The sequence below is a fragment of the Pungitius pungitius genome, chromosome 10 (genome assembly GCF_949316345.1).
Source record: "Pungitius pungitius chromosome 10, fPunPun2.1, whole genome shotgun sequence".
Classification (NCBI taxonomy): domain Eukaryota; kingdom Metazoa; phylum Chordata; class Actinopteri; order Perciformes; family Gasterosteidae; genus Pungitius; species Pungitius pungitius.
The window spans coordinates 1827259-1845976 of NC_084909.1; the positions used below are offsets into that span (position 1 = coordinate 1827259).

General features: G+C 48.9%; 2 protein-coding genes across 2 annotated transcripts; both read left to right on the forward strand.

Annotated features, from left to right (window-relative positions):
• The first annotated feature begins 1139 nt into the window (after positions 1-1139).
• f5 (coagulation factor V) lies at positions 1140-13453 on the forward strand. Its single transcript, XM_037489376.2, has 25 exons — positions 1140-1437; positions 1823-1905; positions 2397-2519; positions 3014-3226; positions 3317-3472; positions 5255-5476; positions 5560-5725; positions 5897-6077; positions 6369-6465; positions 6553-6758; positions 6893-7040; positions 7122-7334; positions 7716-9537; positions 9639-9807; positions 10133-10369; positions 10447-10663; positions 10827-11006; positions 11107-11223; positions 11311-11382; positions 11499-11584; positions 11671-11826; positions 11914-12058; positions 12353-12504; positions 12645-12827; positions 12935-13453. The coding sequence occupies exons 1-25, from the start codon at positions 1142-1144 to the stop codon at positions 13079-13081; spliced, it is 5787 nt and encodes a 1928-aa protein (XP_037345273.2). The 5' UTR covers positions 1140-1141; the 3' UTR covers positions 13082-13453.
• A 1367-nt stretch (positions 13454-14820) lies between these two features.
• Positions 14821-18158, forward strand: rgcc (regulator of cell cycle). Its single transcript, XM_037487633.2, has 5 exons — positions 14821-14975; positions 15227-15400; positions 16783-16875; positions 17000-17062; positions 17596-18158. Exons 1-5 carry the CDS (start codon positions 14948-14950, stop codon positions 17601-17603), a joined length of 366 nt encoding a protein of 121 aa, XP_037343530.1. The 5' UTR covers positions 14821-14947; the 3' UTR covers positions 17604-18158.
• The last annotated feature ends 560 nt before the right edge of the window (positions 18159-18718 follow it).

Genomic DNA, 18718 nt, shown 5'->3' on the forward strand with positions numbered 1-18718 from the left:
AAGCCTATGGAATGCCGTTTTAGTCAAAATTAAATAAATGAACAAATACACGGTAATGCATAATGACACTGCATTTCATAATAAATAAATGAACAAAAACACGGTAATGCATAATGACACTGCATTTCATAATAAATAAATGAATAAAAACACGGTAATGCATAATGACACTGCATTTCATAATAAATAAATGAATAAAAACACGGTAATGCATAATGGCACCGTAATGCATAATGACACAGTATTTCATTTCACGTTCTTATATGCAAATCAGGGGGCGTGGCTATCTATCACATTCAGAACAGACAACGGAGACGTGTGCAAAAAGGGCTGGCTAAGGCAGTGTTTCTCAACTGGTGGGCCGTTTGTCTGTAGCTGTCTTTAGCTGCCGAAGTCGGAACCGCAAGCCCTAGTACTTCCAGAAAACCCTCAATATGTGTCAAAATAGTATCTGCAGATAACCCATGTTGATCGATTTGATCCGCTAATGCTAGCATGCTATCTCGGAGCCCACCGATGTCTTCCATTATGTCAACACTCTCACGTCCCTTAGCCCAGTGGTTCTCAACTTGTCTGGCTTCGGGACCCACCTTTACCCCGTAATGACAAGAGGCGACCCAATTCGATCGGGGGGGGGGGGGGGGGGGGGGGGGGGGGTGCTTCCGCGTTCGCTAGCGGTGTCGACGGCACACGGCTCTGTCGTCTGTTCTGAATGTGATAGATAGCCACGCCCCCTGATTTGCATATAAGAACGTGAAATGAAATACTGTGTCATTATGCATTACGGTGCCATTATGCATTACCGTGTTTTTATTCATTTATTTATTATGAAATGCAGTGTCATTATGCATTACCGTGTTTTTATTCATTTATTTATTATGAAATGCAGTGTCATTATGCATTACCGTGTTTTTATTCATTTATTTATTATGAAATGCAGTGTCATTATGCATTACCGTGTATTTGTTCATTTATTTAATTTTGACTAAAACGGCATTCCATATAAGCCCGCCCCCCTCAGGGATGACTCAAAGCAACAAGCTTTCAAATACAAGATACAGGGAGAGAGAGAGAGAGAGAGAGAGAGAGAGAGAGAGAGAGAGGAAAAACCACACAGACACAGGTCGTTGCCCCGGAACACATGTTTAATAGCGAATGTGTGTGTGTGTGTGTGCGTTTGTGTCAGATAAAGCACCTCTCCGCGTCAGATCCCAGCTGCTTCACTTGGTACAGTGGACCGGTTTCACCTGGAGGGTTGATGTCAGACATGAGGCTCCGTTCCTGGACTGGAGCTCGGTGTCTCCTGGCTGTCCTGGTCCTCCTGACTGTCCTTCACGTCAAAGCGGAGCAGCAGCAGGAGCAGCAGCCCAAGGAGAGGCACTATTACATCGCCGCTGTGGAGATAAACTGGGACTACTCTGGAAATGAGACAAACAGGTGGGACACCGGTGACACCATCAGACTCGCGGCTGGTCTGATTCCTCAGGCAGGCTCGTTATTTGTCCTACGACAGTGTCAGACACACACATTTAGACACGCATTCGCTATCTTAAAGTCCACATTGGCTGATGGCAACTAAAACACTAACAAATTGTAGAACTTAAAATGTACTGATGGATCTTATCTACAGCAAGTTGTAAATCGGCTTATTTGATGTAACAATTTATTGGTACTTGTTCTCTTCTTTGTTCTTTGTATCCTTATGGTTGAAATGCGCTTATTGTAAGTCGCTTTGGATAAAAGCGTCAGCTTAATGACATGGAATGTAATGTAACAACATGCGTTCTGCTTCATCTTTTGGGGTCTTTCTGTATTTCCTCAGGTTTGGGCCCACCTATAAGAAAGTGGTCTTTCGGGAGTATGACAGAGACTTCAAACAGGCTAAGACCCATCCATCCTGGTTAGGTAAACCCCAAAGAAACGCTTCTCGCGAAAGGGACAGTTAACCCCCAGATCACATGAAGTGCTATTCATCAATCTACATTGTTCAGGAATGCGTTAAATCAGCCGTGAGGATGTATTGATCAGAATAAACGCTTCTGAATGACTTTGTGTCAGTTTCACAGATTTAATGTTCTCTTTTAACCACTAACCGCCTTAAATTCATATTTTCTTCATTTTCCTTATAGTAAGGGCCAAAGAACATAATGCTTTCCCAGGATGTTTCTTGAAAATAACAATTGTATAATATTTCCTTTCTCCAACAGTATCATATCACTAAGATACTATATATCTATATCTATATAGATATAGATATATATATATATATACACGTGGGCCTGTTGAGAAATCGTCTTTGCTGTCAGTTGTGACCCAGCAGGACTTCACATCGCCGCTGTGCCGTGACGACACGGCGCATGAACCTCACCGCGTCCCCTCTCTCTCTCCCCCCGCAGGTCTGCTGGGGCCCACCCTGAGGGCCGAGGAGGGCGAGACCCTCGTGGTCACTTTCAGAAACATGGCCTCTGGACCGCACAGCATCCACCCCCACGGGATCGCCTACGGGAAACAGTCGGAGGGTGGGTGCTTGTTTATACAGCTGCGGACGACTGGCCTCGTCCCCCCCATGTGGATGCTCGTGGTCACTCGTTCCGATGTCTACACAGGATTAGCCAACACAACAAACAGACCTTGTTTGTCTTTTTCTAAAATGATTAACCAGGACGGGCAGATTGTCAGAGTGGACGGTACTGAAGTCCAGCTTTACTGGAAATCGCTCTCTGTGTCCAGGAGAGATGACCGCCGCTTGGGTGTAGGAAATACACATTAAGCCCTCCGTAATTTGCTCCTAATGCAAAAGTTCAAAGTTCAGATTCATTTTAAAATGTTTGAATAGCTTGGAGGAAATTATTTATTAAGTCTTTGACAGGAAATTCAAACATCTCCTCAGACCCCTGAGGGGGGAAAAAGGATTTAATGAATTAGACCATTCCAACTTGATCTTGTCTTTTGGTGCATAATGAATATATTCATCTGCTGAAGTTCAAGCTGAATGCTCTGTTTGCGTTTGCAGGGGCCAACTACTTTGACAACACGTCACAGAAGGAGAAAGAGGACGACGTGGTGCAGCCCAACGGCGAGCACGTTTACTACTGGGAGGTGACCTCGGAGGTTTCTCCACAGGAGCATGACCCCACCTGCCTCACCTACACCTACGTCTCCCACATAGACATTGTGGAGGACTACAACTCGGGCCTCATTGGCGCTTTGCTCGTCTGCAAGTCTGGTGAGCAGCAACAAGTCTCAAGTCTCAAGTTTCGAATCCCAAAGCATCGCCTGCTGTTGCACGTTTGTGATCATTCTGGGTCCCTCTCAGGCAGCCTGGATGCGTCGGGGCAGCAGGTGGACGTCCACCAGGAGTACGTGTTCCTCTTTGGGGTTTTTGATGAGAGGGAGAGCAAGTACGAGCCAAACAGCCATGGCAACCCGGTGAAGTACACCATCAACGGATACGTGATGGGGTCGCTACCCGGTTAGTCTGTCCAGTGGTTTATCGCTCATTGAGTTAGGGGGCTGTGCCGTGAGGTATCCTTGGAGATTTAATAAACACAATATCAACAGGACTCCCCGGGATGAGTCCTGGTTAATATACATACCTTCATTCCAAGTCAGTACACAAGGTATTTTTAACGGTAAGTAGCCATGACAACGATTCCTATGCTTCATGCTACCAAAGTGAAGACTTGGTCTTGATTGATATGTTGGAGAAAACTACAATAAAAGAAAGTTGGAGCATGCGAATTTATGTTTTGTTTTATTAAAACAAAACATAAATTCGCATTAATTAAATATAGTCTAATATTTTTAGTTTACAATTATTTAGTTAATAACATTTCAGACAAAAATTTAACTGCCAATCTTCTGTTTTCTATTATGTTTATTTTTGCTAAAATCATCTGGATGCTTCTATATACACTCACCGGCCACTTTATTAGGTACCCCATGCTAGTAACGGGTTGGACCCCCTTTTGCCTTCAGAACTGCCTCAATTCTTCGTGGCATAGATTCAACAAGGTGCTGGAAGCATCCCTCAGGGAGTTTGGTCCATATTGACATGATGGCATCACACAGTTGCCGCAGATTTGTCGGCTGCACATCCATGATGCGAATCTCCCGTTCCACCACATCCCAAAGATGCTCTATTGGATTGAGATCTGGTGATTGTGGAGGCCATTTGAGTACAGCGAACTCATTGTCATGTTCAAGAAACCAGTCTGAGATGATTCCAGCTTTATGACATGGCGCTTTATCCTGCTGAAAGTAGCCATCAGAAGTTGGGTACATTGTGGTCATAAAGGGATGGACATGGTCAGCAACAATACTCAGGTAGGCTGTGGCGTTGCAACGATGCTCAATTGGTACCAAGGGGCCCAAAGAGTGCCAAGAAAATATTCCCCACACCATGACACCACCACCACCAGCCTGAACCGTTGATACAAGGCAGGATGGATCCATGCTTTCATGTTGTAGACGCCAAATTCTGACCCTACCATCCGAATGTTGCAGCAGAAATCGAGACTCATCAGACCAGGCAACGTTTTTCCAATCTTCTATTGTCCAATTTCGATGAGCTTGTGCAAATTGTAGCCTCAGTTTCCTGTTCTTAGCTGAAAGGAGTGGCACCCGGTGTGGTCTTCTGCTGCTGTAGCCCATCTGCCTCAAAGTTCGACGTACTGTGCGTTTAGAGATGCTCTTATGCCCACCTTGGTTGTAACGGGTGGTTATTTGAGTCACTGTTGCCCTTCTATCAGCTCGAACCAGTCTGGCCATTCTCCTCTGACCTCTGGCATCAACAAGGCATTTCCGCCCACAGAACTGCCGCTCACTGGATGTTTTTTCTTTTTCGGACCATTCTCTGTAAACCCTAGAGATGGTTGTGCGTGAAAATCCCAGTAGATTAGCAGTTTGTGAAATACTCAGACCAGCCCTTCTGGCACCAACAATCATGCCAGGTTCAAAGTCACTCAAATCACCTTTCTTCCCCATACTGATGCTCGGTTTGAACTGCAGGAGATTGTCTTGACAATGTCTACATGCCTAAATGCACTGAGTTGCCGCCATGTGATTGGCTGCTTAGAAATTAAGTGTTAACGAGCAGTTGGACAGGTGTACCTAATAAAGTGGCCGGTGAGTGTATATATATATATATATATATTAATTTATGGTACACGTCCCAGGGAAGATTTTCACCAGGTGTCCTGCATAACCGAAACCATCCTTGAATTCCCCCCCCCCCCCCCCCGCCTCTGTCCAGACGTCAGTGTGTGCGCCTTCGCCTCCGTGAGCCTGCATCTGGTCGGCATGAGCTCGGAGCCAGAGGTGTTCTCGGTGCACATGAACGGCCAGGTGCTGCAGCAGACCGGACACAAAGTGTCCTCGGTGGGCCTCATCGGCGGCTCCACCGCCACCGCCGGCATGGTGGCCCTCCACCCGGGCCGCTGGCTGCTCTCCTCGCACACCGTCAAGCACATGGAGGGTAAGGGTCGCCGTTCCGCGCGGGGGGCCACAGATTGCGCGTTTACCCCCGCGACGACTGAAACGCGTTTGTTGCGGTTGCAGCCGGCATGCACGGCTTTGTGGATGTCAAAAAGTGTGACGGCTTCGAGGCCCCGAAGCGGAGGATGACAGTGGCCGAGAAACGGCACAGCAAGGTGTGGACGTACTACATAGCTGCTGAGGAAATCACCTGGGACTATGCGCCCAACATGAAGGAACACATTGACGGGTACGCAGCCTTTACGGACACAGTTCAAAGCGTTTCATTAGGTTTTAGAGGATGCACGTTGAAACTGATCAGAAATCTGCAGTAAATTAAATCCTCTGTGTGTATGATATTTATAAGGAGCTACTGTAGAGGATGTATTTAAAATAAACTGATATGTTCTTCATTGTGCAGGGACTTCAAGCTCCAGTACCTCAGGCAGTCGTCAAAACGCATAGGTGGGAAGTACAAGAAGGCGGTGTACGTGCTGTACAAAAACGAGTCGTTCACTGAGAAGGTGGAGTCAAAGCAAAGGAGAAATGAGCTTGGGATCTTGGGCCCGGTGATCAAAGCGCAAATCAGAGACATCATCAAGGTGAGATCGTGTTCAATTTGCACCCCCCTTATCAAAATCACATTTGAACTAGAGAACTGCACAAGAGTGTACTAATAAAAACAAATCGGATGAAGAAACATCTTGTATCCTCCTCTATTATTCCTTATTCAAAATAAATTGCAGTACAGCCTTTGCACTCCAGCGATGTTGAGAGTACAACATGCACATGGGGTATCAGTGAATGGGAGCACAGATAATGTGTGTCACACCAGCGTATTAATCACTGTCTGCAGACAGCTTGCCCTCACTCATCCTCCAGTCCTTTCACAGATTGTTTTTAAGAACAAGGCCTCCAGGCCCTACAGTATCTACCCACATGGACTGACGATAGAGAAGTCAGAAGAGGGAGTCAACTACCCAGAAGGAGGTATTGAGATCTCTCCTCGCGGTTAAACAAACTGGTTCGAAGGGTGCAACGCATTGCCCAATCATCTTACCTCGCTATGTTTTCCAGGCAACCAGTCTCACGGTGTCCAGCCAGGGGAGACACACACCTACCTGTGGAGAGTGGTGGACGAGGACGAGCCTTTCGAAGCGGACCCGCGGTGTTTGACGCGACTGTACCACAGTGCAGTGGACACGCCGCGCGACATCGCCTCGGGACTGATCGGACAAATCCTCATCTGCAAGAGTCAGTCGCTCAATATCAGGGGCGTGCAGGTAAAAGGGTGCTCCCTTCATCGTCAGGCCTGCTGGAGGCTCTCGGGGGGGGGGCGGCAGCGTTGGCCAGTCGTGAATGGACGCTTCCCTCCCGAATGTGTGTCAAAAAGTCTTGTTTTGGTTTGATTCTCTAGCTAAAAGCAGACAAGGAGCAGCACGCCATGATGGCCGTGTTTGATGAGAACAAGAGCTGGTACGTGGATGAAAACATCCGCAGATATTGCGATTGGTCCCAGGTCAACAAGGGAGACCCGGAATTTTACAAGTCCAACGTCATGCACAGTGAGTTCATGCTCAGACGTCCATCTGCACCGCCTGCAGCTTGCTGTAATTGGACTGACCTTTGTGTGAATTTCCCCACAGCAATTAACGGCTACGTGTTTGAGAGCGGCGAGCTCCTGGGCTTCTGCAACGGCGAGGTGGCGACGTGGCACGTGTCCAGCATCGGAGCGCAAGACTACATCCAGACGGTCACGTTCTACGGCCATCCGTTCGAGCTGAACGGGCGGACGGAGGCCTTCCTCAGCCTCTACCCAATGACCGGAGAGACCATCAGCATGAGGATGGACAACATCGGTCAGTCACGGTGCACAACGGATTATGTTTACAGATGTTTATTCTGTAGGGTTGCTTTTGGCTTTGGAGAGCGTCATGACAACAGAAAGCTAAAACAATGCAATGTTCATAAGATGAGCAAAACACACGGCAAATGAAGGAAACAAATGCAGACAGGGAATCTCTTACCTCAACCATTCCAGATCAATGCAGCAGAGCTTTTGTGCAGCATGTTTCAAGGAATTGGAATCAAGATTTGTCTTCATTTCGTTCTGTTTGTGTCTATAAGCATGTTTCTTTCTTGTGAGGAGCAACATATGTAAATATGGAGACGATCTGCATGTAAAGAAAAGACGCTTAGTTTTTCCATATTGATTCTTGTTTTACTCCCTCTTGAACCAGGTGTGTGGCTCATGGCTTCCCTGAATTCCCACGAGACAACCAAAGGAGTGCGAGTGAAGTTCAACGATGTTGAGTGCTATCGTGACTACCACTATGAGGACTCTGAATATGAGAATGCAGGACCGCAAAAAGAGTTTACTGTGTGGAACCCTCCGAGTTTGGACAATATCAAGAAGGGAGAGAAGCCAAAACCTGCAAAGACCACGGCGACAGAGACAGACAATTACACAGATATGTTTGCAACCGAATTAGGTCTCAGGTCCCTGAAGAACCAATCCAGTGAGCCAGATGTGGAACAGCTGGACCTCTCTTCCCTCGACTACGATGTTATTGATGTGCCTGATGGAGATTCAGGGATCAACCTGAATGTCAAGGAGACAAAGAATATAAGTCGGATCTCCATCCCAAAGCCAAATACACTAAATGAGACATCATTTTCAAACTGGCTAAACCTCACTGCAGTTAATTTATTGAAGCAAAGCATCAGTGAGAACACCACCCACGTGCAAAACAATACCGCACAAGCAACCTTCGGCAATTCTTCAAGCATTTTGCTGCTGAACAACAGCATAACCGCAAACAGCAGTGTGTCCCCAGCGTCGAGTGTTGATAACGATACAGTGTCCACCACAAAGAACATCATGCTTCACAACGCTACGGGTTTATCAACGGTAGGAAATGTATCAACAGAGATTAGCAATTTTACGGAAACTTCACTTCGAAATCTTAGTTCTGTCGTGGAGGCCGATGGAGCGACCCTGACCAGTGACGACCAGACTCCTGAGGAGAGACTCACCCGAGGGGACGTGTTCTTTTACTCGTCCAATACCAGCGCAGACCTTCTCCACAGCTCACCAGAAGGCAACGCCACATCTCAGCCACACGGGGCAGGAGAGGAAGAAGAGGTAGTTGAGACTATTCCAGCCAATTCAGGGGCTGAAAATGTGACACACAGTCCACTTGGAGCAGGGCGTCCGCAGAATGTCACGGCGAAGGTATCCAGATCGAATGCATCAGAGGCGATTCGTTCAGAGGGTGGGGAGAACATCACAGCTCTTCCCGGTGAGCGGAACCGCACATCCTCTGCACAGGGTTTCTCCAACGAGACGGACCTGTCCCTCTCCAGCGATGATGAGGAGCCGAGCGCCTCGGACAGCACAGAAGAAGTTCTGATCTACCTTTCAGGAAACAAAGGAGCGGTGATTAAAACCATCTCAGTCAAAACGCAGGGGCACAACTGGACCTACGAGGGTACTCACCAAATGGAAACGGTGGAGTTGTCCGAAGACGTGTTGAAGTACTTGGGGAGAGAAACCACTCAAACGCCGCCCCCCCAAAAAAAGAAGCTCAAGAGGGTAAACCTTCGAGAGTTGGCCAACAAAGGCAAAGTCTTGAAAACAAAGAAGAAGAAGGAGTACAAGCCTCAGTCCAGAAGTGCCTCACCGTTCTCTCCTCGTGGATTCCATCCAAACATGACCCCACGCGGATCCAGACCTCTTCTGCCGCAGCCCGTCTCCGAGGAGGAGGAGGAGCTCATTAACGAGCCCGTCGTCATCGGTGTGCCTCGCCCCGATTTCAGCGACTACGAGCTGTACGTTCCCGGGGACGAACCGGATCATCTCGACCTGGATGGGGAAAATGTGAAGGCAAATGAATACGAGTTTGTGACCTACATGGACCCCTACAAAAGTTATGAAGAATTCAAGACTCTGAACCTGGATGACACCACAAAGTACTACTCAAAACTCTTAGGCCCAAATGACAGGATATATTTCATTGCTGCAGAAGAGGTCCAGTGGGACTATAGTGGCTACGGACAGAGGTAAGCTGTCCAATATTACAGGTATTACAGAGCTCATATGACATTCCACATATATATGCATGCAAGGATTAAATTCATTGTTTTCATTATGATCGGCCCAGGAGGCAAGAGAAGTCGGAACAAAACAGCAGAGAAACCAAATTCACCAAGGTGGTTTTCCGAGGTTACATGGACAGCAGCTTCAGCACACCTGACACCCGTGGAGAGATGGACGAGCATCTGGGCCTCCTGGGACCGGTCATCAGGGCCGAGGTGGACCAACGCATCATGGTGAGAAGGCTCTTTAAAACGGTCTGTTCTTGGTCCGATTGTTGCTTTATAAACCATTAGTAGTTTGAGGGAAGGGCTAGCCATGCTCTCTCCACAGGTAACAAAATATGTGGAGCAGCATGACTTACATTTGTAGATTAACGTGTTACATCTCAGAAGTTGGAACCGTACATGAAAAGGGTTTTGTACCTCATTTCTTTTTGGCGTGCATTAGTACCTTCATATTTGCATGACAGTTATATGAATCCTTATCACTAATTTATGAATCATTTTCCAAATTACATCATCTATTTTTTTGTTGATGCCATGTCTTTTTGTCTTGTAGGTTGTCTTCAAGAACAAAGCCAACCGTCCGTACTCCTTACACGCAGATGGGGTTACGTATACCAAGCAGACCGAGGGCCTGTCCTATGAGGACGGCTCCGAGTACTGGTACAAATACGACAATGACGTCCAACCCAACACTACCTTCACGTATATATGGAAGGTTCAATCCGAGGCCGGACCAATGCCAGGCGAGTCTCACTGTCGGACTTGGGCCTACTATTCCGGTGTCAATCCTGTGAGTAATCTGTATGGAGCTGTGTTCTCTCGGTTTTTTAGAACCAATATTAACCTAATCTGTGCTTCCTCTCCTAGGAAAAGGACATCCACTCTGGCCTGATTGGGCCTTTGTTGGTGTGTCGAGAGGGCACTCTGAGCCGGACAGAACCCGCAATGAGGGAGTTCACCTTGCTCTTCATGACCATCGATGAGTCGCAGAGCTGGTACTACGACCAGAACCACGAGTTGATGCAAAGGAAAAACAGAAGGAGGGCGATGGGGTACAACTTCAAGGACACCCTCAAATTCCACTGTAAAGTACCTTCAACTAAGCCTGGATTTAATTATCTGTCATCGCAAACCTTATAAATGAGATAACCTAGAATTAGCTTAATACGTTTTCCATGCATTAAAGACAAAAAAGCCTCCGCTGACCAAAATGATAAGAATGTCTATTTTGCGCATTGTTTCACTAGCCATCAACGGCATCATCTACAACCTGAAGGGCCTGAGGATGTACACCGACGAGCTGGTGTGCTGGCACCTGATCAACATGGGTTCTCCCAAAGACTTTCAGAGCGTCCACTTCCACGGACAGACGTTCATTCACAAGAAGATCGGCAGCTACCGACAGGCCGTCTACCCGCTGCTGCCCGGTGAGCATCACCACCGCCTCCAAAAACCGCCGCCATCGTCTCTGTGCGACGTCAGCGCCTTGTTTTCCGACGTAATAACGGTTCCACGGTGTGTTGGCAGGGAGCTTTGCCACCCTGGAGATGTACCCATCCAAACCCGGCCTGTGGCAGCTGGAGACAGAAGTCGGTCTGAACCAACAGAAGGGCATGCAGACCCTCTTTCTGGTTCTGGATAACGGTACTAACGGTGAAGCGGCGCCTCAGCATTTAAAGGCACCGCCGCGCTTCGGGTTTTGATTCGGTGGTGTCGTTTGTCTCCTCCAAGAGTGCTACCGTCCGCTGGGTTTAGAATCGGGAAGCGTGAAAGACAACCAGATCACAGCAAACAACAGCAGAGGTAGCCGCCCCCCCGACCACCCCCCAATAGATACACTGTAGTCCTACTGCAATCAAAGTAACCTGTGAAATCGTTCATGGAAACAGAGGAATGACAAAAATCCCCCTTTTTCAAAGAATACTGGGAGCCCCATCTGGCCAGATTGAACAATAAGGGTAAAATCAACGCATGGAGTACAGAGCAGAACAGGAGCTGGATTCAGGTATGTGTTATAAGTGAGTGCGTTTGAGTATATTTATTGAGTATATTTACTGTAAATACAGTACCCTCTGTATCTCCCTTGCACAGGTAGACTTCCAGAGGCCAGTTGTGATCAGCCAGGTGGCCACGCAGGGAGCCAGGCAGATGTTCCAGTCCCAGTTTGTGGAAAAGTTCTCCGTCTCCTACAGGACCGACCGCCGCAACTGGATCTTCCACAGGGGCGACAGCAGGGACTTACAGAAGGTGGGAGGAGTTCGGTCACTTTCGATCGGCTCCAAACCGAGAGAGAGAAGGCTGCGATCCACACGTGTCTCTCCCTTTTTCCACCAGGTGTTCACTGGGAACAAGGAGGCCTACGAGACCACGAAAAACGTCTTCAATCCCCCCGTGATTGGGCGGTATATAAGGCTACACCCGTTACAGTGGTACAACAAGGCCACGGTCCGCATGGAGTTCTACGGCTGTGAGCTCGATGGTAAGACGCCAAATCTTATGGATTTTGAAGCCAAAGTTAAAATTCAACCTCATTATTCCTTTTTTCACACGTTCTTGATTGTACACATTTATATGTTTTTGAGCCACATAACTAGCTTCTTTTTTTTGTTCTTAAGGGTACTTTCCTACATATACTCTATATTGTATAAACATTGTGATCGTTATTTATTTGCAAAATATAATGTAAATGGGGAATTATTTTTAAAAACATGTTTGTGGGTATACCATATTTTTAGTCAGGGTTCCTGTAAATGTACCATTTCTCCTGCGTCAGGCTGCTCGGTGCCTCTGGGGATGGAAAGCGGACAGATAGAAGACCATTTCATCACAGCCAGCTCCTCCGCCTCCAGCTGGTACTCTGGACCCTGGAAACCTTCTCTTGGACGCCTCAATAAACAGGGCGCAATCAATGCATGGCAGGCCAAGGTAAAAAATCCTAATACGGACCCTTGAACATGTGTGTGAACTGTGAATCACGGGGATTCTATTGGTGTTTCACGAATGCGTGCTGGGCCACATGTCAAAGCTCTTATCTCGACCCCCCCCCCCCTCTGTGCCGTCCACAGTACAGTGGCATGGACCAGTGGCTTCAGGTGGAGCTGCCCCGCGTCAAAAAGATCTCCGGTATCGTTACGCAAGGAGCCAAGTCTCTGGGGAAAGAGATGTATGTCATGTCCTACTCCATCATGTACAGCAGCAACGGGGTACACTGGAGCCAGTACACGGACGATGACAGCCTCCCTTTCAAGGTGAGCGGTGGCGGAACGACCCGGAAGTGACATTGAAGGCTTTGACAGTGGTGGCGAGGAGTTTCTAAACCACGTCTTTCTCTCTCTCTCTCTCTCACCAAATCCAGACTTTCTTGGGAAACAGCAACAACAACGACCACGTGAGGAACTACATCTACCCTCCGATTTTCTCCCGCTTCATCCGAATCCTCCCGAGAAGCTGGTGGAACTCCATCACCATGCGGATAGAACTGCTGGGCTGTGAATTTGAGTGAAATGCGGATACGCGCGTACCACATGACGCGGGGGTCAAGTCAACCGTGGACACTTCATGCACAGATATATCAAAGCTTTTGAATGCAGTTGAAAACAAGAATAGAATTGCATTGATTGCTGAGACCAAAACCTTTTTCTTCATATAATGTGAAAAGCATTTTGTTAAAAATAGCCGCACAGTTAGAGTGAACTATAAAAGTCATAGAAATGTGAACTACGTGTGTATAATCCAAACCTTTTGGTCAGCAGTTATGCTTTTGGAACAATTTGTGGAAATGCTGCATTTTGTCACAAATGATCACAAATGAATGTAAATATGTATCCAGAAATCCTGTATAATTTGTTTTTAAATAAATATGATTACCCCTCTCCTTGTGAACGGGTTCCGTTTGCCTTGGCGTCCCACGTGTGAGAAACACTGACGTCTTCTCACGGTGTCACCGCGGTGTGACCGGCTCTCTGGAGCTTTGAGGTCTCCGACGATCAACAAGGTCTGAGGGAACGAGGCACATTGAGCCGGTGTAATCGAATAAAAGACGAGAGATGTGGCGCGAAGATGGTCCTGCAGGATGAAGAAAGCTTCTCGCTGGCAAGCACCTGATGAGAGGGAATGACGTGCCGTGTATGTGGAGGCTCTCTGACCACATGGTGAACAGGGTGCCCTTTACCTCTTTGCTTCAGATCTTTCCCGCCGTTCCACACGTGCAGACCGGGCGCTCAGAAACAACCCCATAGGGTCACTGCCGAGATCCACTGGTGTATTTTTCAAGCTGAGACCCAATGAGAGGTTCAGAAGAGCCGACAGGCTGCAGCTGCGACAGCCCGCCGCTAGATGTCGCTCCGGCCTCGTCTTTGATCTGAAGGTCATACGATTTTCATGTCACGTGTGGCGTGATTGACTTCGTCCCGGGAAAGTCAATGGAGATTAGGAATAGATCTCAGTGATCTCAGACCTTCGACGTCCTGTCTGTGCGTAGTGCAGAACTAAAAAAATAAATAAACATTACCTAAATCCAAAGGAAAAAGCATTGGGAAAGCGTTTCTTCACTAACACTTAACCTATGTCCACCATTCCAGCCATGTCAAACATTAATGAGGAAGTATCCAGATCATTTCAGGTAAAAGGAGGAAGCTACAAGCCACGTGTGCTCATCGGAATGTAAAAAGGCTCCAAATAGCTATATAAGATTCCCCTTTGTGGGTGTTATAATATTATGAAATCCACCTTTTTACAGTACAAAACATATTCTGCGTCCATGGTGGAGCTTTTCTTGATACTCTTGGGTTGTTAAATCTCTTAACACTGTATTTTTAATCACTTTTTTAAGTAATATTAAGGCGAATTGCAATTAGCCTCCTCAAAGCAAATCAACCTCCTTAAGTTGTAAACAGGAGTGTACTTCCACCTTTGCTATTTATATATATATGACATTTATAACATAAATGGTACATTTTAATGTGACAACAACCCAAGGATCAGCCGGTGACAGGTGGGTGTCGTCCCGTCCCGTCCCGGTCTGCCCGGTGATGGATATGAAAAGCACCGCGTCACGAGTATTAATATCTCCGTATCGGTGCCACGGGGGCTGTTTACAAACATCCTTCACGAGGGGGAGTGAAACCTTTATTGGCCATTGGTCCCGCGCGCGCGCGCGTCCACACAACAAGCCCCCCCCTCTCTCTCCGCTGTGGGGGCCGCGCCCCCCCCCCCACCCCTCCACCCCACAGCAGGGCTCATTAAAAAGCGGCAGTCCTCGCGCTGGAGGGTTAGTTCAAGACCTTTTTTTCACACAGGAGGACACTGGCGGGCATTGATCTATATATTTAAACATATAAAACACAGATCTCATCCGATCACTGGAACAATGAAGCCTTCCCAACTCAAACCTCAAGGTAAACAAAAGTTCTAGTTTTATTTCTATCCTGTATTATCTGTGTTTTACCATCTTTACGCCTTTCTTCATACATGAAAAAATTTAAACAACCTACAATATTCCAACGAGGAATGATTCATAATTGATTTAGACTGTAAAGCGTCTTTGGGCACTTTATATCATTATTATTATTGTTATTATATATAAAGAAGACAGCTGAAACTTCATTGTACAGTCATTAACGTCCCGTTTGGGACTCGGACCCCGCAGCGCGCTTCGTCCACCAGGAGGATCTGAGCGACGTGCTGGGAGAGTTCGACGCGGTGATGGAGGACTTCACGTCGCCGGTGGAGAAGCGACACTTCCGGTACGACGAGCACCTGAAGACGGCGAAGAGGAGGAGCAGCGCGAGCGTCAGCGACAGCGGCATCAGCGACTCCGAGAGTGAGTGCGCGAGCCATTGTTCATGCACATGCACATTGTTCCCCCCTGCGCTGCGGGGGGAGGAGTGGGGGGGCTTTTGTTTTCTAAATGTGACAACAACAAAAAAAAAAAAAAATCACATGAATGCATCTGGGCGTCTTTAACCCAGCGGAGGTCTCGGGCTATGTATTTAAATACAAAGCCCCCCAGTGAGTGTATACATGCCAACAGGAGAAATGAGAGTTACTTTCTGTCTGAGGGGGTTTGACCCCCCCCCCCCATGGCTCTGAAATAGAAAGTGGCTCCCCTCATGCATGTTACATCTCTGACCTCTTTTTACAATGCAGCTCTGCAACGTTTGCGTGCATCTTCTTATCATGTTCCATTAAGAGCACAAGGGGGGGGGGGGTGAGGGTGCAACTGTTGCATGTGCATCGATGCACACCATGCTTCCACGCAGAAGGACGCCAAAGGAAGAGAGGGGTTGCGTGATCACCGTCCAGAGATTTGGGCGCCCGCAAAGTTTTACTGTCTCGTTACTCTCGAGTCTGGCCATGGGGAGACCTCTGGGCAGGGTGCAAAAGGTTCAGGTCCCCGATGAGACTCCCTGACATGTGGACCTCCACGGGTTGGACCTCCGCGCGAAGACGCCGACAGACCTGTTACAGTCTTCAGTTTCGTGGACAGGAAACAAGAGTCCAGGGAGACTCGGCCTGACCAGACGGATACTTGCATCATTACTGAGTATCACCACAAGGTCCACTAGTCCAGCTCGAGTGAGTGTCGTTACCACTGAGGATCTTGCATTAGGGCGCGGTGGAGGGGGGGGGGGATCAGATTCCTGCGTGAGGCTTGTCCTCTCCATGGCAGTCCGGTGAAGAGGAACCTGTCCCAGGCAGGGACGACCTATTGTGTTGCAGCTTTGAGGGATGGACGGCATGCAGACTGCCGGCGCAAACATTGCGGCGCCCTCTAGACACCCCCTCCCCCCCCCCACCCCCCCTTGCCTCTTGGAGCGTGCACGTTTGAGGCGGGGCCAGAGACGGACGGATAGGAAGCGGGGCGCACATTTGCACGAGTGAGAACCGCGAAGCGACGGAGTGTGTGAGTTTGTGGGTGTGTCTTTTAGGCTGCTGTGTGTGTGCTCAGTGCTGAGTGGTGGGGGTGTTACAGGTCAGAGAGGTAGGGGGGGGGGGGCGCTGGAGTTCCGCGGCGTGGAACGGGGACGGCCTTAAGTGCTGCCTAATCTGCTTGTACTTACTTCGGAGTCACGTAGACGTCCTGGACGACGTCGATACGTTTAGTAAACAGTAAAAAAAGGGAATGCGATGCTCCACTGATTCACGTCACAGGTGTTTGTAAGGTGACGCAAACGTCCTTTTGTTTCTGCCTCTTTCGGACAGGTGCAGAGTCGCTGAACAGGAACAGCTTCAGCTTCAGTGACGAGAGGCTGAACTCCCCCACCATCAGCACACCTCCTCTCGTGTCCCCGAAACGTGAGCCGCCCTCCTCGTCCGCACCGTGAGGGGACTGTGTTTGCCGTCCCTTAACGTCTCTAACGTCTCTAACGTCTCTAACGTCTCTAACGTCTCTAACGTCTCTTTCTGTCCCTTTTCGCAGCCAAACTCGGCGACACAAAGGAACTGGAGGACTTCATCGCCGACCTCGACCGGACGTTAGAGAGTGAGTGCTGTTGCGGGAAGGAGGTGCACAAGGGAGGTGGGGGGGGGGGGGGGTCCACGTGGGCCTCCGGGGGTTGGGAGGGAAGGGGGCAGCGTGTCCCATTTTCACCCGTCAGTCAACTTTGAAGGAAGTTGCGCGTGCAGGCCGCATGGCACCGTGGACCTCCCCTCGGTCCCCGAGGGGGGGGGGGGGGGCACGGTGGGGTTCAGTGGCAGGTATTAGACGTAGACGGTCCTCGTCGGCCCGCCTCTCCGCTACGAGGCTTTTTGAGCGTTTGAGCATGGGAGGAACTCCCCCCCCTGCCCCCCCCCGCTCTGTTCTTGGCTTTTTTAGGCCACTGAATGTCCATCTTTCACGGGTCTGCAAAGCTGGACGTACAATCAGCCGGCTGAGCAGGCGGCCAAGCCCCCCCGGCCCCCCCACCTCTCGTTAGCCCCGGCGCGTTAACTAGGCCCCACCAGGGTGTTTACGACGCCTGTGAAACGCCACGTCCGCCTGAGCTAATCGTGTCCGTCTCTGTCTCTCCTCCTCAGGCATGTGACGACGTCGTGGAGAGGAGCCATGAGGGAGGGAGGGAGTGGATGCCTGGACCCCCCCCTCCAACACCCAAGCAGCTAACATGCACCCCCCCCCCCCCCACTTTGGCAGTAAACCACCCAACAGGACGCAGCTGGTTGGCACGGCAACTTGGCTCCACCGCGGCGTCCTGAAGTCACCGCTGGCTCCACGTTGCATTGTGGGGGAAGCTGAGGACCCTCCGTGGGATGTGTGCTGCAGAGAGAGTCACTGGAACATAAACCCCCCCCCCCCCCCCCAGCAGACCAGGTCACGCTCCCTCATCCAAAACTTGAGCTGGAAAAGTATTTAAAAAGGGCTTTTTATAATAGAAATATAAGAAAATTTAACAGAGCTTCTTATTGTAAATTTGTCAGTCTTTTTTGGGGAAATATATTTTTATATCTAATGTAAATATTAATTGCTTTGAGTTCTATTTGCGTTGGCATTAATCCCTGATGGAAAGCGATATGTGTATTTAATACAGCTAATGCCTGCCGGACGTGATATTAAAGAATGAAATGTTGTTCTTTTACTGAAAGTGCCTCCTCTCTTTATTTTGGACTGGAAGCCTCTCTGTGGGATGTTTAGCTTTATACTCCCTGTATTTATTGTACTTTCCCTCTTACCGGCCATCACAACCTCCCTAATAACACATCTCACATCGCACTGGTATCGTTTTCATAAAGGCGAGCTGCTGATTGGCCGAATCGGAGCGCTGACGCAGTAAGGACCTTCGAGTGACACCTGGCCCCTCAGCTATTTATCAACCCCCCCACCCGTGTGTCCTGTATCCGAGTATACAGCCATACATCCACTCACTCTGGAGCGGATATTGTGCGTCTCTAAACTCCTCATAAATCAACTGCTCAACAAAGCAGCGGCTTACGTAACTAACTGTAGCAACAGGGTCTATTTCCAGAGGTGGAGGGAGACAGGAGGGGGTGACCGCCCCCCCCTCCCGTCCCCAGGAGCAGGTGACCCTGGAGCCCTCTTGTGTCTGAAGCACCCCTCCGTCTGCTGACCACCGCGGGGGGTCAAAGGGCACTTACCGTGGGCAGATATGCTCCTGGTGGCCGTGCAGCAGGTGCAGGCTGGCTT

Excerpts from the sequence above, each read along its gene's own strand:
- f5 (XM_037489376.2), top strand. The coding sequence starts at position 1,142 with ATGTTTAATAGCGAATGTGTGTGTGTGTGTGTGCGTTTGTGTCAGATA. Across the intron at positions 11,007-11,106 it reads CGTCTACCCGCTGCTGCCCG|GGAGCTTTGCCACCCTGGAG; the intron begins GTGAGCATCACC and ends GTGTGTTGGCAG. Across the intron at positions 12,059-12,352 it reads CTACGGCTGTGAGCTCGATG|GCTGCTCGGTGCCTCTGGGG; the intron begins GTAAGACGCCAA and ends CTCCTGCGTCAG.
- rgcc (XM_037487633.2), top strand. The coding sequence starts at position 14,948 with ATGAAGCCTTCCCAACTCAAACCTCAAG. Across the intron at positions 15,401-16,782 it reads CGGCATCAGCGACTCCGAGA|GTGCAGAGTCGCTGAACAGG; the intron begins GTGAGTGCGCGA and ends TCTTTCGGACAG. Across the intron at positions 16,876-16,999 it reads TCCTCTCGTGTCCCCGAAAC|CCAAACTCGGCGACACAAAG; the intron begins GTGAGCCGCCCT and ends CCCTTTTCGCAG.